Source organism: Erythrolamprus reginae, chromosome 2 (assembly GCF_031021105.1).
Source record: "Erythrolamprus reginae isolate rEryReg1 chromosome 2, rEryReg1.hap1, whole genome shotgun sequence".
Classification (NCBI taxonomy): domain Eukaryota; kingdom Metazoa; phylum Chordata; class Lepidosauria; order Squamata; family Dipsadidae; genus Erythrolamprus; species Erythrolamprus reginae.
In genome coordinates this window covers 93,215,014-93,241,014 of record NC_091951.1, presented here as the reverse complement: position 1 = coordinate 93,241,014, position 26,001 = coordinate 93,215,014, and the positions used below count along the sequence as shown (strand labels likewise).

Below are 26,001 nucleotides of genomic sequence, written 5' to 3'. Positions count from 1 at the left end.
TTTGTTTTCATTGAACCAACACGAAGCACATTTTGCATGAAAGAAAATTCAGAAGGATTTTGGGGGATGTTACAGCGATCTTATGGGATGAATGGCAAGCTGGTTCATGACACCTTTCTTTTGACTCCCTTTCTGCAACTTCCCATGCAGCCAACTCACTCCAGAGTCTTTTTAGCTTCTTTCCTGCTATGCATTCCCTAAATCCCCACAGATATCTCAGGATATCATATTCTACTAGGTTGTCCATCCCAATCTTCTTAGTTGTTCCTTCTTTGCTTACTCTGAATCTCCGCAGCATTATTCCTTGCTACCTTCCCTTAGCTTCGCCAAAGTCCCAGATCAACATATCCCACCAGACAGCCAAACTCTTTTTTCTTCTTCTCTGCAGCTGTCATTGATATATTGGCCTCTGCACTTGTTCCTTAATTGCAAGGCTTCCTTACTGCACATAGCATATCCCATTAGCCCTCTAGACTTTCCAATACTTTCCCTTCTCTTAGTTTCCTACTTTCTCTCAACTGTTGCTCCGAATGTCCTATTTTTTTTTTTTTTGCTGTTCTTATATTTCCACATATGCTTTTGTCAGGAACAACTGCAGTTCAATCTATGTGTTGCCTTCTATACATTTCCTAAACACATAGTTCAGGCACAGACAAAACAATCTTACAAGTCTTCAGGAATATTTCATACATTGCTATTGGCAGATACTCCAACTTTCAGATGACCTTCAATCTGCAGTTATACTATTTTGATGTAATTTGTTTTCATAGTCAAATTGACTTTCAGTTGTACTAGAAAGCAACATTCCCAGTTTTGCTTAATTTTTCATCCTTGTGTCTTCAGATATCTCTCATCTTCCTAACTCCAGGATTTTCTTATTTCATATTATTAATCTGAATTATATTCCTGTTTCTGTGGCATTGTCTGTCAAAAAACTGGAATCCACTATGTCCTTGAGGGACGAGTGGCACATTAAAATCTGCTTCCATTTTTGCTTCTGAACTATTATGCTTTTTCTTGATACTGCATTATTGGATGTCTATTTTTTAAAAAGGAAGAAAAAATATATTCCGAATAACTATTTCAAACCGCTCATTCTTTTTAATTGGAAATCAAGCAACAACCTGCTTCTGCTATAGAAACCATCACCTACAATACCAGTATTCAAGAAATTGGAAACCCTTAATGTATAGAGATATAGATTTCATTTTCTAAAGTGCTAGCTTCAGTTATACTTGAGACTTGCCCAGGAAATTCTAGCCAGAATCTTTCGGCATCAGCTGAAAAAGAGAGCTAAATACTGGATGTTAGGTAAAAGAAACATTTCTTGTCCGCTTCTTTGGAATTTTCTAGGACTGACTATGAAGCTTGCATATCGCATTATCAGTGATTTCTCAAGAGGTTTCTTTTGAGATGAAAAGCATTTATTTTTCAAAGGATTATAAATATGCAGTGCTGTAATGACCTTGGCTAGATCAATAGCCGTCTATCCTTATATTTAGCACAAAGTAGCAAGTCTGTTCCAAAGGATACATTTCAAAATAGAAAACCTTTCTTGTAATGGAGGACCCTTGGTTAATACACATACTTTGACAGTCGCGTGTTGAATAGGGTAAAGAACTACAAGATAAAATATGAGCTTTTCATTTCAACCATAGCATTCTTATGTATGTCTTGGTTCTAGTTTCCAGATGCCAAAAAAGTTTGGTCAGTCTTCACATCAGAGTCATATTATTTTTCTACCTGCAGGGCTTGAAGTCTTCTTTTGCCTCCTCAAAATTCAAGAGGGCTCCCCACAGCAAATCAACAGAGGTGTAAGCAATATTTTTTATTATGATGTAGTCCCATCCCAAAAATAAGATTCTCATTCATTTCAATCACAGACTACGGTATTCTGCATAAAAGTGACCCATATTACTCCAGGCAAGTACATACCAAGTGAGCTGATAGGGAAGATGGACAGGAATTTCCCTGGAACAACAGAGAATAGTGGGCTGAAATGAATAGGTGAGATCTCCTGAATTATTAGGAGTACTGGGAGGATATCCTGAGATTTGCTCATTGTGGGTAATGGAGTGAATGCTTTCTTTTACCAAGTTAATAGAATCTGAATCACACTATGATAATGAGTTCACTAAGTAAATGAACAGAAAAAAATTAATATGGAGCTAAAATAAATATTCCTAGCAATCCCTTTTCTATATAAGTCAACAATGTAAATTTAGAGCCTGAGAATGAAACAAAAAGTAACAGTGCCTGAGAATGGAACAAGAAAAAAGTAAACAAACATCAAGAAAAAAATAAAAGCTTTTCTCCTTGTATGCCCTGCGGTGCAAATATAAAGCTGACTGGACAGAAAACTGCAGTATATTTATATTCCTATTTAAAAACACTCAGGCATATTTTTACAGCAGCAGCATTTGCAACAATATTTGAAGAAAAAGTCAAAATGCTTGGAGCACCAAAAGGCACATTTGGAAAAGGATGAGGATGTGCTGGTCCAAAAAAATGAGGCTCTCAAAAAAAAAAATCTGGTAATGGAGTATTCCACATAAGCAGCAGACAAAAAGCAACTGCAATGGGAGAGGGTATCAATAAGAAACAAAAGACAGGTGATATCACTGCAGTTTAGTTTTCTGGCCTTGCTGATAAAAATCTTGTAAGCGTGGTTCTCATATCTTCTAGACCAGTGATGACAAAGCTTTTTTTTCTCTGGTACCAAAAGGATGTGCATGTTCACACCTATAATGCAACGCCCTCTCCCCCATGCATGTGCACAATCTCCCCTGCCTCCCCCTCACATGAGCACAGACATCACTGAAGCTTCCAGACTCCTGAAGCCTGGGGATGGCGAAAAACAGCCAAAAAGAAGGGCAGAAATCAGGTGATCAACGCATGCACGTGTGCTGGAGCTATCATAGGGCAAGGCCTTGCGTGCCCTCAGATATGGCTCTGCATGCCGCCAGTGGCACGTGTGCCATAGGTTCGCCATCATTGTTTTAGACCTCTCCACTTTCCTTAGTCATAAATTGTTTTCCACTCTGAGTCCTCGGAGAGGGGCGGCATACAAATCTAATTACTAGTAATAATAATAATAATAATAATAATAATAATAATAATTATTATTATTATTATTATTATTATTATTATTATTAAATTCAGTTTCAATTCAATTTATTAGATTTGTATGCCGCCCCTCTCCGTAGACTCGGGGTGGCTCACAACAATAATAACACAATATAAAATAAATCTAATAACTAAAAGTCATTTTAAAAAACCCTTATTAATAAGAAAACATACACACAAGCATACCATGCATAAACTGTATAAGCCCGGGGGAAATGTCTCTGTTCCCCCATGCCTGGCGGCAGAGGTGGGTTTTAAGAACTTTATAAAAGACAAGGAGGGTGGGGGCAATTCTAATCTCCGGAGGGAGCTGGTTCCAAAGGGTCAGGGTCGCCACAGAGAAGGCTCTTCCCCTGGGTCCCGCCAGACGACATTGTTTAGTCGACGGGACCCGGAGAAGGCCAACTCTGTGGGACCTAACCGGCCGCTGGGATTCGTTATTATTATTTCCTGTGCAATCGTGCAGAGCATGGTCTGTGATGTCAGCCTTGATTTCCAACATTGTTCCAAATGCTCATAAATACTTATTTTTGTTCAAAAATATACTTTTTATAAATGAAAATAAAGATAATAGGGAAATGGGAGGAAAAAGAAGTGAAAAGAAGTGTAGGAGACAGGAGAAAAAAAGAAAAGCAGTACAGTACTGTACTTCCAATTTTTTTGTTGCAGAAAAATACAAAATAAAGTTGCAATCTCAGCTTTTTACTTCTGCATGTTTAGTGAACATTATCCATTTTTCTAGCAACAAACTAATCAGTAAAATACAAAGTAGAAGAGGGTTTTAACTAGAAACAAAAGTAGATGTATTCTTTTCTTTAATTAAAATAGTTAATGTTTCTATCTCTGCTAGCTCCACCACTTTTTCCATCTGTTCTTCCATTGTAGGAATTCACACATTTCCCCATGTTTGTATCTATAGAAGGCTGGCTGCAATCAACGTACATAATAACAAAGTTCCAAATTTTTCAAGATCCTTGTCCAATACTTCCAGAAGAAAAACTTTGTTTCAGTTTTATATTTGTTTTAAGGCTCTTCCGAATCAAAACGTGAATCTGGCCCCAATATTTTTTTGTTTTATTACAAGTCCACTGAAGATGATAAAAAGTACCTTCATTACAATTATATTTCCAACAAAAACATCTTTGATAGGCATTAGGTACCAGCAATATGTTATTTTGTAAACGTTTTCTTTCAGATTATAATTCAGTATAAATTAGAAATCATTCATCCATATAGGAGCTTACCTTTTTTCCTTAAAAAATATCTGACCTTCTATCCAAGGACAAGAAAAGAACCGGTATCCTTTCATAGTGGTTTGCTTTGGCACTCGCAGCACTGAATCTTGAAAACCTTTCGGAAAGTTCTGCATACCTTTAAAATGAATTCTTTTTATTCTGAGTTATGCTTTGTACGTTCTTTGCTTTATTCATTTGTGAGAACTTTAAAAAATATTCCAGACTTTGAAAGCTTTCTCAGTACCAGGTTATTTGATTGAGATTTCTGGATATCACTCCTCTGTAATGTACTGTATTCTTTTAAAAATATTTACATTTGAGAAAATTATCTATGGAACATATCAACTTCCATCCTCTACTTTCAAGTAATAACCTGCGCTTTCAATATCTATGTTTGCACCTTTTGAATGTTTGTTTTTGTTCTGTTTTTAAATTTCTGTTTCTTTTTCCATTAAAAAAGCCTTCTTCAGAATAATTGCTTCCATATATGGTGTTAATAAATTTTGTTATCTCAAGATGGATAGCCTCATTTGGTAATGATTGTGTACTTCATTCACTTATACACATACACTTGACTTCGCTAAAAGGTTATGATCTTGTGTTCACACTTTGATGGTGCTATGTTCCTTCCAAACTTGATTATGCCTCTTAAAGTTTCTTTACATTTCTTGAAAATCAGATGGGTTTAGAGTTATATATCCTATCTATGGCTCTGTCCACAAGATACTGTTCCCATGGTCAGCTAAACTAATCATTGATCACAGAAAAGTGGATCATGTTAGTTTGGCTACAATATACATTCTTCTAAAAATATCTTTCTCCTAAAAATATCACATCTGTGCATAGCCACAGATCACATGTACACAAATATTGCTGATGATTACTTAAATAACTTGTGCATTTAAATCCATCTGTCTTGTTATAGTATTTTGCAAATATGTAACAGGTTTTTTCCCCAAATCTTGGCGCTGTTTGGTTTTAAGAGCTATATAAAAGTAAAAATGTAACACATTCCAAGCCATGAATAATGTTGCTACACTTACAGGTTTGTTATAAGAAAACTCCAGTGCAGTAAGAAATAAAGTACAATAAGGAAAGTAGCAGAATTTTTCTATCCATCCACCATATCTTATACACAAGACATGAATCTTCCCCATGTTCTAGAAAAAAACAAGGCTGTCCAAATAAGGGTAACAAAAACTCCTTTAAAAAAATATTAATATACACATAACTTGTATTATTGAAAAAGTAATGGTAAAGGGAAATGGCAAAAAAATGGTGAGCTGTTTAAATCAATAAAGGATACTGAGTAATGTTGCGTTTGACAGTCTTAAAATATCTGCAACAAAAACAGCTCCCTTTTACTTATAAATTGTCTGTAATGCCATGCCATATTTATTTAGAGAAAAATGAGTTTTATTTAATCACTAGTTTCTCGGTAGATACCTGTGAAATATATATATGAAAGAAAATGAGTATTTAGAAAAGCCCAGAGAAGATTTAACTATATAAGTACACTAATATTTTAAAAAAAGTCTTGGAATTGCAATTATGCAGCTGAAGAATTGCTATGAAGATCTAATTATTTTTTGATCAACTTTAATTAACAAGTAACTGTCTTGGAGAATGGTTTTGCTGTACATTTTAAATAAAACACTGATTTTCTAGAAAGTGTGTTTATTCTACACTAAATGCATAAAAATATATTAGAATGAGTAGTAGTATTGTATTTGGAAAATGAAAAAAGGGCTATTTTATTAGATGTCCAGTCATAAAAGCTGTGACAGTGCTGCTCAAACAAATGAGGCATATTATTTTTCATAAAACTACTATTTTATGAAATTATATTTTACTACTTTTGGAACTCTGTGTTAAGAAACAGAAATCATCCATATGATAAAAGTAATCTTCATGCAAAGTAGGGAAAATATCATGAAGTATCATTTTCACATCCTTTATATTTAGAGTGTACAAGCTAAGTCTATGGAGAGGGGCGTCATACAAATCTAAATAATAATAATAATAATAATAATAATAATAATAATAATAATAATAATAATAATAAAATAATAATAAACTCTTTCTTTTTGATCCAGGTGGAGGCAGAATTGATTGATAAGCTAGACAGTTTGGTATCAGATGGAAAAGGAGATGAAAATTATAGGGAACTCTTCAGTCTGCTGTAAGTCCTATGTTTAGTATTGTTAAAACTTTACATATCTACAAAAAGAGATTGGAAGGATGATCTAATTCAGTGGTTCACAACATGGGGCTCACGTCCCACAAGGGAGCAATTTGATTTTTAGTGGGGGCATCTGGAATCTTGTTTAAGCCAAGCTAATGGTCTTTTAGGCTTCCTCCACATGAGTAAGAGTTCACTTTTTGAATAGTAAGAATTATATGTCACGCGGGGGGGGGGGAGCGCAGGGAGGCATAAAAATACAACAAAGGTTTTAATATAAAGCAGAAAATCCATTTTATTTAATAATTGTAGAAATCAAAATTTGCTATTGTATTATATTAACATGAAAGATCAATTAATGATTATAATCATCTGAAATAACTGATAAATTTGATCCATTTATAACTTTTTGCATCTCTTAATTTGAATACTTTCTTTTTTCCGGGAGGATTTGTGCGGGTTTTTTTACTTTCTCTTTTGAGTTGATGTTTTACAATTGAAGATGTCCCTATGTTTTGAAAAAATGAATACAGGAGTAGGAAAGAAGTCTTGTCTGCTGTTCCCCAATAATTATCCCTTCAGTGTCTCAAGGCGTGCATATTGAGTTTCTCCATTTAATCTTTATCTTCAACCGGTTAGCTTTAAATATGAACTTTCAGCCTATGTTTAAGGACAATTTAATACATTATATGTGAAATACAGTATATGATCTTCATTAAGATTGCACAGATGTAATTTGTAGTTTCAGTGAAAATACAAAATGAGGTTAGGCAAACAGCTTTGTACATAAGAGATCTGTTGTTATTTTTAAAATAAGCATACCATGAATTTTAAAAAGAAACTGGCATTGTTCCAAAATCAAGACATGAATTAAAGCAATAACTGTTAAAATACTCATTATATTACTCTGACAAGTCATATTACTTTCCTGGTCATTCAGAGCTTGTCAAAAGACTATACACGGGAGTCTGTTTTTCACATGGTATACAATTTAACTGAGATATCTTTACACGATTAAATACTAAAAAATTAAAATTAATATTAAAATATTTTATTTTAACAGTAGTTCAATATCAGTGTTGGATAGCACAAATCTAATTATTAATATATAAAATGTTAATAATTCTCTGAACTAAATTAAATCTGAAGAGTTTACTTTTGAAAGTTCAGATTTTTTAAAAAAATGTCAGGTCAGGTTCTCCTTGGAGTCAAAGCCACTACATAGCCACTATTTCACAATGTAAATACATACACAATATATAGATATACATCACTAAAAAATGAAATATTATCCTAGAAGTAGTGAATTGAACTATATTCCTATGTTATGAAAAAGAGGTTTGTATCTTTTTTAGGGAGAAAAAAACATATAACTTATAATAAAAATCTCAAAGAAATAGTGTAAGATCAAAAGAGACCAGGTCCATAGATATATCAAGTTGGACTTGACTGAATGGATATCATCATATTACTAATGCTCACTTTCTAACTTGAGCACCAACAATATCATTGAGCATGGAGTGAGGAGTGAGGAGGGTGAGGGAAATCAGCCTGAGGAAAACAATCTCACAGTGTGACCCCTGCCTTTTTCTCAGCAATACATTATTTCTACAGTAAAGGAAATACGTGTATGTGTTCTGAAATGTATATAAACTGCCTACATCCATGAGTAGCAGTAATGTAAATACAGTCTCTAGACCAGACACAATATTTTCTTGGTATGAAATAATAATAGTGTATCAGTTCAATAATTTCCTTGTGTTTGCTTCATGCAACGTGGATCAGAACCCAGCTGTTTGGGCCTTATCCCAGGTAAGATGTTCAGATTTTATATGGAAGTGCTTAGGTATTTTAAGTGTTCTCAAAAGTGTTCACAATCAATAATTCTTTGGAGTAAGTCTTACTGATTTTTTACTTTCATGCAGCCTGCTAGAAAAGATAGAACAAGAAACTTGGAGGGAGACAGGTGTTTCATTTGTTACATCGGTTACTCGTTTAATGGAGCGTCTCCTTGACTACAGGTAATACAGTTATTCACAGTTCATGGACCTCTGATACATATGAAAGTAATGTTAGTAGTAACTAATAATGACATAACATTTTTACCAAGTATTTTTCCATGTTTATAAGAGCGTATGTACATTCTGAGTGTCATGAGTTGTTCCCCAGTTTTTAAGGATTTAATATGTAGTCACTTTTTTGTATTTTCACAATAAGTGTCACTCTAATATATTACATAAATGCTATAAAAGAAAAAGAAAAAAACTCTAGATAATTAAGACTCTTAAGGACTTTCTTGGTGATTTACAGAATCAAGAAGTACCTGTGTTTTCCCCAAAATAAGACCCCGTGTTATATATTTTTTGAACACTGAAATAAGTGCTTGGCCTTATTGTCGTGCACTCAAAAGCCCAATTGGGCTTATTATCATCGGATATCTTATTTGGATGAAAACAGGGTACTGTAAATAAAACTGCTAATCTTGCTAAAGCTACATAGCCAAAGTTGTGGAAATAACTTTATTGATTAATTCTTCAGAACTGCCTATATTGTTTTTAATTCTGTAATAGAAAAAAGTTTTGAAATTTCAGCATATCAATTGTTTCTGTTTTTCAGAGACTGTATGAAAGGAGATGAAACAGAGAACAAGAAAATTGGTTGCACCGTAAACTTGATGGTGAGAATCATCTTTGTGACACTATAAACATCATTTTGCCAGGATCAAAAACTGTTTCTTTTAATTCTTGTAATCTCAAACTTGTCTCAGTGAAAGCATTTATCCTCCTTATATTCTTTTTTATTACATCAAACATTTGGGGTTTCTCCAGTGACTCTTGGCTTTGTACTATTGTTCAAAATATCTAAGTCTTAGGTCCATTAGTATTGTGCTGGATGAAACCCAGAGCATCTAGTAATATACAGTGGTACCTCAAGATACGAACCCCTCGTCTTACGAACAACTCGTGATACGAACCCGGGGTTGAGAAAAAATTTGCCTCTTCCTACGAACATTTTTCATGTTACGAACGCCAAACCCGAACTTCCGGGTTCAGCGTTCGGAGGCTGCTGGAAAGCCGCCCGGCTGTTTTAAAAGGTGACAGCCGGCGGCGGGGCTTCTTTCCGGGTTCGGGAGGCCACTTTGGGGTTTTGTCTGGGAGAGAGGGCAGGAGGTCCGGCGCTGGGGGAGGGAGTCAGGAAGGTCCTCCTGCTCTCCCCCCGCAGCGAAAAACACAAAGACGGTCTGACAGGCAGGGCAGAGCAGCCTGGAGCAAAGGGAGTCTGAAACCGCCGGCGGCTTCAGCTTCCCATTGCTCCGCGGGCGGCGGCTGACAGCCTTTGTATTTTTGGCTGGGGGGGGGGGAAAGCAGGAGGCGCAGGATCGGCGGGCGTGGGGCGAGGCAGCAGGTCTGCATCCTGGGCGGGCGGCGGGTGAGGAGGCGCGGCCGAGCGGGCCAGCGAGGGTGCATCCAACTTGAGGGGCTGGCGGGAGGAAAGCGAATGCCACGGGGCTGGGCTCGGCTCCCCCCTCGGCTTCCCCCCTTACCAGCCCCGCCGCGGAAGGCTCCATTCTGTTCCCTGAATGGAGACCGCCGGCCGCTCAATCGGGCTGGCAGGGAACAGAATGGAGCGTTCCGCGGCGGGGCTGGTAAGGGGGGGAGCCGAGCCCAGCCCCGTGACATTCGCTTTCCTCCCGCCCGCAGCCGAGACTGATCGTGGGCTCCTTCGCAACCTCGGAGAGCTTCCAGGGCATGAAAGCTCACAAAAACCAGGAAGCTCTCCGAGGTCAGGAAGGAGCCCACGATCAGTCGGCTGCGGGCGGGAGGAAAGCGAATGCCACGGGGCTGGGCTCGGCTCCCCCCTCGGCTCCCCCCCTTACCAGCCCCGCCGCGGAAGGCTCCATTCTATTCCCTGCCGGCCCGATTGAGTGGCCGGCGGTCTCCATTCAGGGAACAGAATGGAGCCTTCCGCGGCGGGGCTGGTAAGGGGGGAAGCCGAGGGGGGAGCCGAGCCCAGCCCCGTGGCATTCACTTTCCTCCCGCCCGCAGCCGACTGATCGTGGGCTCCTTCGCAGCCTCGGAGAGCTTCCTGGTTTTCGTGAGCTTTCATGCCCTGGAAGCTCTCCGAGGTTGCGAAGGAGCCCACGATCAGTCGGCTGCGGGTGGGAGGAAGGCGAATCCCCCGTGGGCTCCGTTACATCTTCCGCTGCCAGCCAGGCCATGCTGGCGGCAGCGGAACAATCGCCTTCCTCCCGCCCGCAGCCGACTGACCGTGGGCTCCTTCCCGAGCTCCCTTCCTGAGCCTCCGGTTCTCTCTCCCCCCCCTCGCCCCTTCGCCTCCCTGTGTTCCTAGGAGAAGTGCTGGGGATTGAGGCAAGACAGACCTTCTGCTCCTCACCAGCACTTCTCCTAGGAACACAGGGGGGCGAAGGGGCGAGGGGGCGGAGAGAGAACGGGAAGCTCAGCATTCCGTCAGCCGCAGCGCTGGCTGTCAACTTTTCTTTTTAAAACTGGGCAGGAGCTGACTTGCCTCCCCAGTGCTAAAAAGAAAAGTTGACAGCCAGCGCTGCGACTGACGGAATGCTGAGCCTCCCGTTCTCCCCCCCCCATTTTGCCCCTTCCGGTTTCGGCGTTTGGGAGACCGCTGGGTTCCCAGCTGTCTCCGAACACCAAACACCAAAGCCGAACTTCCGCGTTCGGCTTCAGGAGACAGCTGGGAAGCGGCGCGGCTTTTTTAAAAGGTGACAGCCGGCCTGGGGGGCTTCCCAGCACCCCCGAACCCTGTGCTGGGAAGCCCCCCAGGCCGGCTGTCACCTTTTAAAACAGCCGCACCGCTTCCCAGCAGTCGCGGAAAGCCGTTTTTTTGCAGGGGTTTTTTTGGTTGCACGGATTAATTGACTTTACATTGTTTCCTATGGGAAACAATGTTTCGTCTTACGAACCTTTCGTTTTACGAACCTCCCCCCGGCACCAATTAAGTTCGTATCTTAAGGTACCACTGTATCAGTAAGATGGCAATTGAAAATGAACTCCTAAGGGAATATCTGAGGCAGCAGCAGACCTGGAAGGAAGATCAAGCAGACTAAGTACCAGGCCAAGATAATACCCTGCATCAAGATGCACCATTGACAGGTAGTTGAGGTGGCTGACTGAGAAATTCTACCAGTATCTGGAAAGGGCTGGATTTAAAAACAAAACAAGAGACTGATTATAGCAGCATAAGAAAAGGCACTAAACATTAGATCCATAAAAGCAAAGATTTCCCACGGTAAACCAAGGGCAGACTGAAGAGAGGCATCAGAGAAAATCCACCACATAGTCTGGCAGGCAGAATCATACACTAAACAAAGTGGCTGGTATTATGTACAGGAACATCTGCAGAGTGTATGGGCTAGACCTCCAAAGTCCACATGGGAGGTTACATAGTAGGTTGTGGAGACTAACAGAGCTAAGATCTTGTGGGACTTCCAAATCTAGATGGACAGACAGGTATTGGACAGTCAAGTGGATAATATGTTAAAGACAAAGATCAGAAGACAGTGGTAGTGATCAGCGTAACAAAGCCAAGTGACAGCAGAATCAGGAAGAAGGAATATGAGAAGCTGGGGAAGAAAGAACTAGAGAGGATGTGGAAAGTAAAGGCCAAAGTGGTGGAAGGAAGAGTTAGGGCTGTGAACCCTAAAGTGCGAGATTAGCTCCAACAGTTCCTAGGAATAATATCCAGAAGAGTCAGTGCTAGGAACTGCTAAGATACTGCACAAAATACTCAAACTCCCAGGTTCCTGGTAGGAGGCACAAGATTGAGGAAGATACGTGTCCCCCATAGAGGTGAGAAGGGATTTTTTAAAAATACAGTGATTGAGGAAATCAGGTTAGAAACTGGAATGCTGTGAGTTCCAATCCTGCCTTGGGCACAAAGCCAGTTTGATCTTGGATCAACATTTTCTCTGAGCCCTAGGAAGGAGGCAGTGACAACCCACTTCTGAAAAACCTTGTCAAGAAAACTAGATGGGCTTATGCAGGCACACTCCAATGGATTAAATGGAAGAAAGAAGAAAAAAATCCCCTAAAAATGTTTCTTAAGGAAGAACTATTAAAGACATAATATCAGGACAATATTTGTTCTGAGCTTACTTATATTACCTGAATTAGTAAATTATTGAATCTTCCAAGAACGAATTTGTATTTCAAGTAATCCTAATTTGTAAATAAAATATGATGGAATAAAAAAGATGTAATACAGAAATGTAATATAGTACATTCAATACTAAAGGCTTTATGCACTGGAAGCATGGTTATAGAAGAGAGTGAGTGTAGAAGTGAATATATGTTTTCAGTTTCTTCATGGTGTATTTCATGAAACTGAAACATGATTTAACATTCTAAATAAACTGAATGAAAAAATACATGTCTTGAAAAGATTTTGATTCCCAGATTTTCAGAGATTATTTTTTGAAATATTTATTTTTCAGAATTTTTATAAATCCGAAATTAATAAGGAGGAAATGTATATCCGCTACATACACAAGTTATGTGACATGCATCTGCAGGCTGAAAATTACACAGGTAAATATGGGATAAAGTTTTATTTATATATTTAAATAGTCTTTTAAAAATATGTAAATTTTCATAAAGTTTTTAACTGTAGATGTATAATTTACACATTAATTGGTTGTATGAGCATACAGTAAGTAAATTAATTCTTGCCAAATTATACCACAGTAGTCAGTAAAAATATGTGGCTAGGATCATGAATGTTGTTTTCAAGTGGCGACACAATATTTTTGGAAGACATACTACATTTTTGTAAGCAGATTTGAACTATCTGCTCCGCTCCGAGTCCTTGGAGAGGGGTGGCATACAAATCTAATAAATAAATAAATAAAATAAAATAATTCTCTATTGGTTTACTGTCAGGTTCCACATTGAAAAGAAAAGAGAATGGAACACACAAACAAACAAATCTGGTTTGCTAATGTCTGCTTTACTTCTTTCCTGGCACTCACTGACAATCTCAAAGAAAAACTCTTGTTAGGGCTGCTCACCCATGTTCCCCATCACTGTATATAAATTAATCACCACCCACCCTATTCATGCACACATGTCCCTCCCCCATGGTCTGGAAATGAGCCATTCTACTCCATAAGCCAGTCTCTGTCTTCAGTTTGCAGTTCTTAAGGAAGAATATCTTCTTGCATTAATGTCCAAGCTGCTCAAAGACCAATGCAACCACTCCCCACCGAATGGCAGTTCCCAGTCGGCCAATATTTATTTATTTATTATTATTTATTTATTGGATTTGTATGCCGCCCCTCTCCGTAGACTCGGGTCGGCTAACAACAGTAATAAAAAACATCATGTAAATCCAATACTAAAAACAACTAAAAAAACCCTTATTATAAAACTAAACATCCATACAAACCAACATACCATGCATAAATTGTAAAGGCCTAGGGGGACAGAATGTCTCAATTTCCCCTGCCTGACGGCAGAGGTGGGTTTTAAGGAGCTTACGAAAGGCAAGGTGGGTGGGGGCAATTCTAATCTCTGGGGGGAATTTGTTCCAAAGGGCCGGGGCCGCCACAGAGAAGGCTTTTCCACTGGGCCCTGCCAAGCGACATTGTTTTGTTGACGGGACCCAGAGAAGGCCCATTCTGTGGGACCTAACTGGTCGCTGGGATTTGTGCGGCAGAAGGCGGTCTTACCAATGCAGGATTACCAATGTCTTTGCATAAATATATCAATTAGCCATTTGAGGTGCACTTGAGCTCTAGCTGGAGAGTTACAGCTAATTTATTTTAATTGCAGGCATATAGTATATTAGTTTTTTATAGAGGACAATCCAAAATGCATTGGTGTGGTGATATTTCCTCGAATGGTGACAAATGTTTGCAACCAAATCTTTGCAAACTGATCTGATCTAACTGTAGTTCATAAAATCATATACAAAAATGTCCTTCCTGTTAATGACTACTTCACCTTCAACTGCAGCAATACACAAGCACGTAATAGATTCAAACTAAATGTAAACCGCTTTAAACTCAACTGCAGAAAATCTGACTTCAGCAATATAGTGATCAATGTCTGAAATGCACTACCTGACTCTGTGGTTTCTTTCCCAAACCCCAAAAACTTTAACCTTAGATTGTCCTCAGTTGACCTCCCCCTGTTTCTAAGAGGTCTGTAAGGGGCGTGTATAACTGCACCATTGTGCCTACCATCCATGTCCTATTGTCCTTTTTTATCACTACTTTTTACTTATGTTACATATGTTTATACAAACTACTATCCTATACATGTTTGACAAATAAATAAATAAATAAAAATAAAATAAAAATAAAATAAAACAAATGCCAAGCTCGATATATACATAAAATATTGTGTATCAATTCATTTGTCTTTACTTCAGCATAACATGATTAAATATTCACATTTCTTTTACTAGCAAAATGCCTTTTTATCTGATTTGTTTAAGATTTTCATAATTTTTTAGTTTATTTGCATATTTAGGAGGGAAGTGTTTTTAATAGGAAAGTGAACACAAGAACAAGGGAACACAATCTGAAGTTATTTGGGGGAAAGATCAAAAGCAACATGAGAAAATATTATTTTACTGAAAGAGTAGTAGATCCTTGGAACAAACTTCCAGCAGATGTGGTTGGTAAATCCACAGTAACTGCATTTAAACATGCCTGGGATAAACATCTATCCATTGTAAGATAAAATTCAGGAAATTGTATAAGGGCAGACTAGATGGACCATGAGGTCTTTTTCTGCCGTCAGTCTTCTATGTTTCTATGTTTATACAGGTTGAAATATTTTGATATTGTTATTCATTGCTTGTTTTGACAGAGGCTGCTTTTACATTGCTTTTATATTGTGAGTTACTACAATGGGAGGACAGGCCTCTTCGGGAATTCCTCCACTATCCATCTCAGACAGAGTGGCAACGTAAAGAAAATCTTTGTCGGAAGATTATTCATTATTTTAATAAAGGCAAGGTCAGCAAATGTTATTATTAATTATTTTCAAATTTTATTAGATATTATTTTCTAAAGCCAGACCTAAATGTTTTATACAAAATTACTGGTGTATACTCAGATCTATTTACTTGTCAGGAAAAGCATAAATTCATTGAATTATATTGTATGGCCATTTAGGCTTTCAAATCTAGTCTCCTGATTGTCACAGGTTTCCAATTTAAGCATTTTTGACAATTAATTGCTCAGTTTCTATATAAATATAGAAAATATAAATATCCACTGAAGGGAAACCATTCCATTTTCTTAGAATTAGTTCTAATTGTTTAAAAGACTCTTACTGTTTAGGTAGTTTTTTGTAATATTTAATTAGAATCTATAACTTAAATCATTATTTGATATTCTGCAGTCTTGGCAAAGAAGACAGTATTTTTTTACATTTTTTAATATACAGTACTTAAAGAATGCTATCTTTTTGGCAGCCACAATACAGTGAACTGAATAATTTTTTATTTATTAATTTTCTATGTTAACAGTCAAGTTCCCCAAGGCAGCTTTTTAGGACCAACACTCTTTATACTTTACATAAATGATCTTTGCGATCATATTAAAAGCAACTGCATTTTCTTCACTGATGATATACAGTAGTCCCTCGCTATACCGCGCTTCACCTACTGCGGCTTCACTTCATCGCGGGTTTCTGAGGAAGTCGATCGGCAGATTTAAACAGCCCGCCGAACTCGATCGGCAGGTTTAAAAAAAAAAAATCTAAAATTGTAAATACTGTATTTAAATACTGTATCTAAAATAAATACTGTGTGGGAAGGGTTTATAAACACTTAAAACAATGAAAACTTACCAAACAATTACAATATAAATACTTAAATAAGTACTATCAGTCGATAAATTCCCCATCGCGGATTTCACCTATCGCGGCCAGGTCTGGAACGTAACACCAGCGATAGATGAGGGACTACTGTACAGTAAAACTATTCAACACCACCAACAATGCTATCGCCCTTCAAAAAGACCTTGACTATGTGTCAGATTGGTCAAACAAGTGGCAACTTCAAATCTTGACCAACAAATGGTCTGTCTTACACATTGGCAAAAAAATCAGATAATAAAATACAAGCTAGATGGACATGATCTTGTAGATGACTTTGGAGTACTCATTTCTAAAGATCTACATGCCAAAGCCCACTGTAACAACATTGCCAAAAAGGCTTTAAGAGTTGTTAACCTAATCTTGCATAGTTTGCCTATACTTTACTGCAGAATTTTCGTATTGAGCCTACTGTATAATTTAGTATCTGCTGTAATTTAGAGTTAGATATTGTTTTCATCAACATTTTTTTTAAAATTTGGGATTTCTATCCAACTCAACTAATCTTTTTGTTGGCCAGAGCAGAGAAACCCCAGACCTACCTCTGACTGGCTGACAAATAATAAAGGAGCTCATTAAGAATGATTAAATGTTCACTTATTTTTCTTGTCTCCATTCTTTATAATAGAAATACATTACTAGATACTTTTTGTGTGTTTTTAATCTTTCTTTTAGAGCTGGGAATTTGGAATCCCATTATGCAGAGAACTGGCTACTCAGTATGAAACATTATATGATTATCAAAGTCTCAGTTGGATTCGGGTGAGTGATATTCAACCTTCCTGCAGGACATGATATTTTGCCAATTGGAAATATACAGGCAGTCCTTGGTTAATATCACTTGTTTAGTTATCATTCACAGTTACAATGGTGCTGAACAAGTGGTGACTGACTAGTCCTCAGAGTATCAGCCATCCCAGCATTTTGCAGTCACATTATCATGTTCTGAATGCTTGGCAACCAGCTTGCACTTATAATGGTTGCAGCATCCTACAATCATGTCATTGTGATTTCCCAGCTTTGTGGGCTTTCCATAAGCAAAGTTAATTGGGAAGCCAGATTGAATGTCTGCAAGTTGCTGAGATAAGTCTTATCTACCCATACACCTTATCTCAATACCTTTGTTCTCGCTGATATGCTGTGCCTCAGCAACCACATGGACATCCCCCCTTCTACCATCCCAAGGCCCATCATACTCCTGTTGTACTTCCCTGGCTACCCACACGTCTTCTTGTTCCCTCTCCCACCTGACAGCAGTCACTTACTTGCCTGCTGGCTTTCTTGTTTACAAGTCACTTGGGACTTGCAGCTTGCAAGACCAATGCCAGCTTCCTCACTGACTTTAGTTATTGGAAACCATAGGAAGTTGGAAGAAGCCACTTTGCAGCAGAAGCGGAGTAACAACGTGGACACAGAGCTGGATTTAAACTGGGTCATTTTTATTAATTAAATAAACTTATTTAATTCAAAACTAAAATGGGACCCGCAGAGGTCAGCTAAGAACATTTGGGGCGGAAATGACATAAGAAAAATTTCCTGGGCAACTCAGGGTGTAGCTCCATGCTGATCCACGCTCTCACCTGGATCCCAGCCATGCAATGCATGTGGGAGGTCTTGCCATCCAATCCCTGAAAAGCAATTGAAATGGGGAGACCCAGAGGCAACTTCTCCCCAGTTGCTCAGGCTGGTTTAAAAGCCACCATGAGCCCTTGGAGAGAGTCTGCCAACCATCCCCAAAGATGCCCAACGGATAACACGGTGCTAGCACCTCCCAATTTCCGCCCCTAACCTGCCAACCCAATGACCAAAGGAAAGCCAATTAGAACTAATCAATAATGAAACACCCCCTAACCATCCATCCCGCACTGCAGTGTGGAATAGGCGAAAAAACTGTCGCAGGTAAAATGCCAAGACCGCCAAAAATTCCTATTCGGCCCCCTAAGGGCGACCCCTGTAGCACACTGAAAGATAGGGAGGGCAGGCGGGTGTTTGCCTACTCATTGTCGGGGCGAAAAGGAAGCCCCGAGCCTGCGCAGCCTTTTATAAAGGGCTGGCAGGCCACGCCCTCAATCAAAATCATTGGCCGGTGCTGACGACAGGCCTGGCCAGGATCTCGCGAAATATCGTGAGATCCCGGCCAACAAGATGGTGGCTGCACCGGGGACCGCGTTTCCCCGGCACCACAGCAAATCCGGCCGGAGCTGAGTTGCCGGCTCTGCATTCTCAATGACTCACATCCCTCGCTTAACAAGAGCAGGGATTGCTGTCGCTAAATGTGATGTTGCACTTTATAATTGCGTTACTAAACAAGCCGCCCTAAGTACACGGGGAGGGGCGGCATACAAATCCAATAAATAAATAAATAAAATAAATAAATAAATAAAAATTTTGGTTGTCATCATAACTCAAAAATTACCTGTACCATTCTTAGCAAGTAAATAAAACACTTTGTAGTATACTTTTACTGTGTATATTGGAATGGCTCTATTTACTAAGTTTTAATCAAAAAGAAAAGCAATCACTAAAATAAAATATTCAAATATTACTCACTTCTGGAGTTTAAACATGGTTTACTGAATATACGGTAAATTATGGCATCCAAAATAGATTTCCTACATTTTTCTAAATTCAAGATATCTTTATCATTCAGATTCTTTGACAAAAATCTATATTTTACTAAAAGGGATTTAAAAATCCATGCATTCAGTCTATATATGGAATAGTTATTCAAATGGAAATTACCATGAATCGAATTTAATATTGTACAACTGAAAATAATTTTATTTTTAAATCCTCAAATTGACTCTATTTAGCCTGCAGGCTGCTCTTTTCAAAATTTATTGAAAATAAAGGAATAAAAATAAAAATAATATTTTCAAATTGGTACATACATTTATGCATTTCTATACAGTATATATTGCAAGTCTATTTGAGGAATCAGTTTTGATTTTTATTTTAATCTTTGAGAACTTTTCATAACACTTTGTTTAATCAATAGTCAGTATACATGCTTTATATTAAAAGTTGCTCAGACATTCAATCACTTCTGAATTGTCATGACCCAATGAACTCAATTTTGCCAAAATTGTCTATTCTTAACTGTTCTTTGAGTTCTTATAACTTTAAGCTTGCATAGAAAGTACAAGGTAAAAGGAATTATTGTATTCTTTAAAAATACTAAAAATATTACGCATAAAATCCTCCCTAAGAAAAATTGAGTTCTCTGTTAAGTTACCTTGAATATCTGTTTCATAATGGTATGATACCTTACATTTTCAAAAACTATGTGTTAATGGTGTCAGATACCCTAGTGTTACTAGAAATATAGAAACATAGAAGACTGACGGCAGAAAAAGACCTCATGGTCCATCTAGTCTGCCCTTATACTATTTCCTGTATTTTATCTTACAATGGATATATGTTTATCCCAGGCATGTTTAAATTCAGTTACTGTGGATTTACCAACCACATCTTCTGGAAGTTTGTTCCAAGGATCTACTACTCTTTCAGTAAAATAATATTTTCTCATGTTGCCTTTGATCATTCCCCCAACTAATTTCAGATTGTGTCCCCTTGTTCTTGTGTTCACTTTCCTATTAAAAACACTTCCCTCCTGAACCTTATTTAACCCTTTAACATATTTAAATGTTTCGATCATGTCCCCCCCTTTTCCTTCTGTCCTCCAGACTATACAGATTGAGTTCATTAAGTCTTTCCTGACACGTTTAATGCTTAAGACATTCCACCATTCTTGTAGCCTGTCTTTGGACCCATTCAATTTTGTCAATATCTTTTTGTAGATGAGGTCTCCAGAACTGAACACAGTATTCCAAATGTGGTCTCACCAGCGCTCTATATAAGGGGATCACAATCTCCCTCTTCCTGCTTGTTATACCTCTAGCTATGCAGCCAAGCATCCTACTTGCTTTTCCTACCGCCCAACCACACTGCTCACCCATTTTGAGACTGTCAGAAATCACTACCCCTACTACATAGAGTCTAGGTCAACTTGCCACAGTCAACTGACTGCAGTCATCTTACTATGGCTAACTCGCCACAGGATAACTCGTTGCAGCCAACTTGCCACGAGACAACTCATGGAACAATTCTATTCAGGATAACTCAACGTAATAAATGTTATCCACCATTGTTTCCTCAACATTATTTGTGTTTTTGTCAAAATGGCCATGGCTAGTTAACCATGGCAAAATGGCTGCAGCAAGTTGGCAGCTATGATGAGATGACCACAGCAAGTTGGCTGTTGCAAGTTGTCCCATTCAAGAATGCTGTCAGCATTTTTCTCCTAGAAGTACAGCATTATTTCAGTCCAGTATAATTGTTTTTTCTGTCTTTAGAAAATGGAAGCTAACTATTATGACAATATAATGGAACAACAACGGTTGGAACCTGAATTTTTCAGAGTTGGCTTTTATGGAAGAAAATTTCCTTTCTTCCTTCGTGTAAGTACATTTAACATATCCATTACTGTATGAATGCAGTACAACTTATAATGAAGATGATTTGTGTATGTGAAGGAAATTAAAATTGTTCAGTTTTAAAATAAGTTATAAATTATACAATTTATTGATTCATCCAAAATATTTATGTTATTTCTGCCAGTCTGGTTATTGTCCCTATTTTGAAATTTTTAACATTTAATGTAGTTTTGTAGCTGGATTGTATATGCATTCCTACTGGCTTTTTCATTATTCATTAACACGATTGAATTTTTTTCATGTAAAATATTGTATGTACAATAAATCTTCTTTGTTTGAAATTTCAAAAACGACATTCTACAATTTAATAGATTAAACTAAGTAGTATAAATTCAGACAAGACTTAGATTCACAGAAGAATAGAATCAGTTTGAAAGAACTATTAGGATATGAATTCTAATTTCCGACCCCCCACTCAGTATAGGAATCCAAGATGAAGAATTCCAGACAAATGAATGTCTAGCTTCTAATTGAACAGATCCAGTGAAAGCCCACTACCTCTCTGGTTAATTGGTACCTGATCAAATTGCTCTTACAGGTATGAAGTTTTTCCTAATATTAATTGGGAATGAATTCCTAAAATCAATTGCCTTCTTTTAACATAACATTCTTTATTCTGTGTTCTGCATTCTGGAAGAAGAAACATATTTTGAAGTTGTTTGTGATTGTCACCCAGAGTGATAGCCAAACATGAAAGCTAAGCAAGCAGAATTTCAGTGATGCAGCTCTTAGATAAATAAGCTTTATCACACTTATTAGAAAAGTTAAATAAATTAAATTACATATCAATCTGTGGAATATGCTCAGAACTTCATAACATCTCATTTTTCTTGTGACAAACTTATATAAAGTTCGGGAAGCCACAGTATAAGAGAAGATGATGAAAAAATGGATCCAGGTTGGTAAAATAGTACAAGGCTTCAAAGGCTCACTCTTTTCTTTATTCATCTACATATTAAGGGAGGCTAGATTAGAAGCAAGGTTTTTAAAATTGGAGGAAGGAACATAATAAGTATCTGTGCTATGATGATGATATTACCCTGAAAACTGAAAATGCAAACAATTTTCAAGCCCTAGTACTAAAAGTTTTTAAAGTACAGTGAAAAGGGGACTAAAATTAAATATAAGAAAGACCAAATTAATGACAACAGATAAAACAACCAGTTAGATTTTTTCCTAACAGTTGTGCAGATAAACACCAAAACAAATTATAAAAAAAGGAAAAAGGTACAAAGTACAGAAAAGAAAAATAAGCATATAAAAGAAAGAATATAGAAGAAAAATATGAAAAAAAGAAATATGTAGAAGCAACTTCGCTCTTTGTCTCCACAAGTATAAATCATTTTAACAAGTCATCACTTCTCTTAAAATATAATTTCTTCATGCCATATCATGTTACTTAGCTATAAGAGAATTCTTAAAACCTTGTCATTCAGTCCTAGTCAGTAAAATTTTATTAAGCATTATTGAAAATAACAACTTCTGTTTTAACCTTGATCAAATAAATCAACTATATTCATTCCCTTACTTTTAACAATCTTGATCTTTTATCCCTTCAAATAATATCCTAAAACTTAATTTCTTTTTTTAAATTTCTTCTCACCAAGTCTTTCAAAATTTTTAATCAATGTCCCTTGTAATTCCAATATAAGAAAATTATCCAAATCATGTTAGATATTTGTACCCTTTTTAATTATTAAAATGTCAGCCAGTTTCATTTGTAAATTCAGTATTTTATCTTTTCCCAGATATTCTTGGAGCCCTTCATTTTAAAAATTCACATTCAGTTCTACTTCGGTTTATCTGATAAAATGTATTAGAATTTGTCTATGATGGCAGACATTTTTAAAATTAATTTATTCTTTTTAAAATCAATAAAGAAACTTAAAATAAATTAATTTATGACTCAATTGTTCATATATCCTTCAGTACATTCAGTGTTATAGGGTACTTGACTCCATTCTGAATTAACAAGTCAAATAGATTTTCCTTTTCCTTTAATTGTAATCTTTACTTCATTTTACCTCCCTCTAGTGTCCAGCCTTCAAAATCCCATACGATCATGTTTGGTTTTTTAGAATTCAAACCATAGGTCATTGTCCCATTGGCATGATTTATTCAATTAATTTCAAAAAACCTATTTAAAGTCCATCTACGATGCACAATTAATTTTCTCAAGGGGTCTCATGAAAAACTGGGACTGTTGTGGAGGGCTAGACCAATAGTAGGCATGCCCACAGACACATATGTAAATTGATTAAAATAGTCTGCTTCAAAATAAAAGCAATATAATTGTATTGCATGCATGGTATAACTTACCATTACATTTGAGTTGTAAATTCCAGTTGACCTCACATGGGTTGGACAAGGACAGCCAAAGGATTGGATGTGGGTTGGGGCTGTAAAATGCCCAGGTCTGATCTAGACCTTTAATCCATTTACATCTTTCCTAAAATAATACTCTAATCACCCTTTCCCCTGTTTGTTTGCCCAAATTGTGAAATCTTTCAAGCTCCATTTAAAAGGTTGAAGGAATCCCAGTGAATGCCATCAAAGCTGCTGCTCTGAAAGCTTGTAATATTTTAAAAACAGAAAAAAAAGTCATTCTGGAAGTGATTAGGAAATCAGCTAAGCTTTATGGTCTCACAAGCTACATTACAGTTGTGAACAGAGATTGGATCTTTCCACTCATTAACCAATTGCAAAAATTCTTGCAATTTACTCATTAAGAGTGTCTGTCCAGAGTATATGTGATCAATCCCCCAATCTCTTCTTTCTCCAAAGAGATTTCACTGGCCAGGATCCATCCTATGTCCACTAATTTCAGCCATAATGCCATTCCAATAGCTTAAGGGATATCTAGATTCTCATGTCCTCAGTGAATGGCTTGACAATGAAGATGATGAAATGGTCAGTAGCTTCTATCTTTTAGCATCAACTATCAACAGTAAAGGAACAACAAATATGTTGAATACTAGCACTTGGTAGAAGAGCCATAAAAACCTAGGAAACGATATTCAAACAGGACCTTGATGTATTTATATCTACAAAGATCAGAATCATGCAAGCCATTGTGTTCCCTGATACATTCCACCGAAGTGAAAGTTGGACTTTGAAAAAGCAAGATAGGGAGAGTATAGATGTTTTTGAATTTTGATGTTGGAAAAGATTGCTGAGAATATTGCGGATAGCCTAGAAAACAAACTCATTGAACAAATCAAATCAAAATTATCATTCAAAATATAAATAACTAGACTCAAATTACTCTACTTCGGACATATTATGTGAAGACTCGAGCCTCTACTATAGGATCTAATTCTGGGAAAAGTGGAAGAAAAGAGAAGAGGATGATCAGCAGCAAGGTGGATGGAATCAGCCTTAGAGGTGATACATGCACCTTTGGGAGACATAAAAGAACAAATTATACATAACCTTGGGGGGGGGGAATCTGTATGGTTGCTGGGAGTCAGAAATAGCTTGATGGCATAAAATAAATTAATATATTTGGTCACAAGAAGTAAATCTTGACTTCTTTTCTATTGGCCCAGAATGCAGGATACAGAATAATAAATTTAAATTCCAAGAGCTTTTTTGAATATTGGAAAAAATGCTAACTGTAATAGCAGGTAAACTATGGGACTTTTTATCTAAGAGATTGTGAGTTCACTTTTACTGGACCTCTTCAAACATAGTGGACAGACATTTGTCAAGGATGTTTTTGATTCCTGTATTAAACTGTAGTTTGCATTGGATGGTCTAAGCATTCCCTCCAACTGCATGATTTCATTATTCTATAAAATATTCAGCTGGATATTACCGAAGGAGGGTTCCAGTATCATTTATGACCTGATAGCCCCAATTATAACCATGGAGGTGTCACAAGTAATAGTGGTCACAACACATGTGGGAAGATGCATACTAGAAATGGTCGTTAATTTGGAGAGGACAAAATGTGATCTGAAAATAAGTAACATTGATATTTTTCCTTTGTCTTAATCAAACCAGTTTCTTGTTAAACTGAAGGCCATGGACACATGATCTTTGCATGAGCAACAGGCCTTGCAGAAGTCACTTTGGTAGTTTCTTTACAATTTGGTGGACAGTTCTATTTTATGCCCTCTTAAGGAATTCAGATATTGAAAAGATGCTGGATATGATTGTGCACATTTGGTCACTTCATAATCATAACCTCTGAGATAAAATGACTAAAAACATATATAGAGCAACAGTAATGGAAAATGATATATGAACATGACCAAGCTCTTGTTAAACGTCATGTTCAAGTAAGGCGGCATCTGAAGTTTTGTTTTGTTTTTGAAATTGTAGAACTAAAGAAAGCTGTCAAAAGGGTCTCTCCTATAATAAGGCTCACAACATGTCGACCAAATTCATGCTCCTCCTAATTCCTTTTGTGGCTAGTGGGTGTGAGTGGTTGGATATCAGCCATTCTGGCTTTGAGGAAAGACATAAAGACACAGCTTTGAGCAAGGAAGTGGTCACCTTCTGAAGAAGCTTTTCCTGAACAAATTTTATTTTGTCTCCAACTTTCTCTTTTAATGGAAGATTGTTGGGAACAATGTGGGGAATCAGCTATAGATTGTCCTAAAGGAAATAGCTTATTTGAATCTGCACAAGTTGGAATTTAGGCCCAGTCAAAAATGGGACAAAAATGTTATTGGTGGTGGAGAATGACTTTCACTAAGACGTAAATGGTGAGAGTATGTTTATTTCAGTCTTACAAGACTCTCTGCAGTATTTGAGACTATCTACTGTTTGGATTATCTACAAAGGTTGGGTATTACACTATATCTGTGATGGCGAACCTATGGCATGTGTGCCCAAAGTGACACCTGAAGCCATGTCCCCTGGCATGCGCAGCCTTGCTTGTTTGTCTCCTGGGGTTTTGGTGTGTATGCATGCTTGAAGATCAGCTGTTCTTTGTGTACGTGCGTGTGCATGCCAGCCAACTTATTGTTGGGTGCACATGTGCACTAGAACCGGACATTTGGCTTTTCCAGAAAATGGCCCCAATGAGCGCATGCATGTGTGACCTTTCTGCATGACCTTTTCAGCATTTAGTGCCGAAAAGGTTCACCATC

General features: G+C 37.4%; 1 protein-coding gene across 1 annotated transcript in view; it reads left to right on the top strand.

The window, feature by feature from the left end:
• Positions 1–26,001, top strand: part of DOCK3 (dedicator of cytokinesis 3) — a 167,170-nt gene that overhangs the window by 85,616 nt on the left and 55,553 nt on the right. The window contains exons 34-41 of the mRNA XM_070736728.1: positions 6,458–6,543; positions 8,329–8,355; positions 8,469–8,564; positions 9,160–9,220; positions 13,013–13,106; positions 15,393–15,541; positions 17,082–17,168; positions 20,762–20,866. Of these exons, the coding sequence (XP_070592829.1) occupies positions 6,458–6,543; positions 8,329–8,355; positions 8,469–8,564; positions 9,160–9,220; positions 13,013–13,106; positions 15,393–15,541; positions 17,082–17,168; positions 20,762–20,866 (705 nt within the window). The remainder of the gene's footprint in view (positions 1–6,457; positions 6,544–8,328; positions 8,356–8,468; positions 8,565–9,159; positions 9,221–13,012; positions 13,107–15,392; positions 15,542–17,081; positions 17,169–20,761; positions 20,867–26,001) is intronic.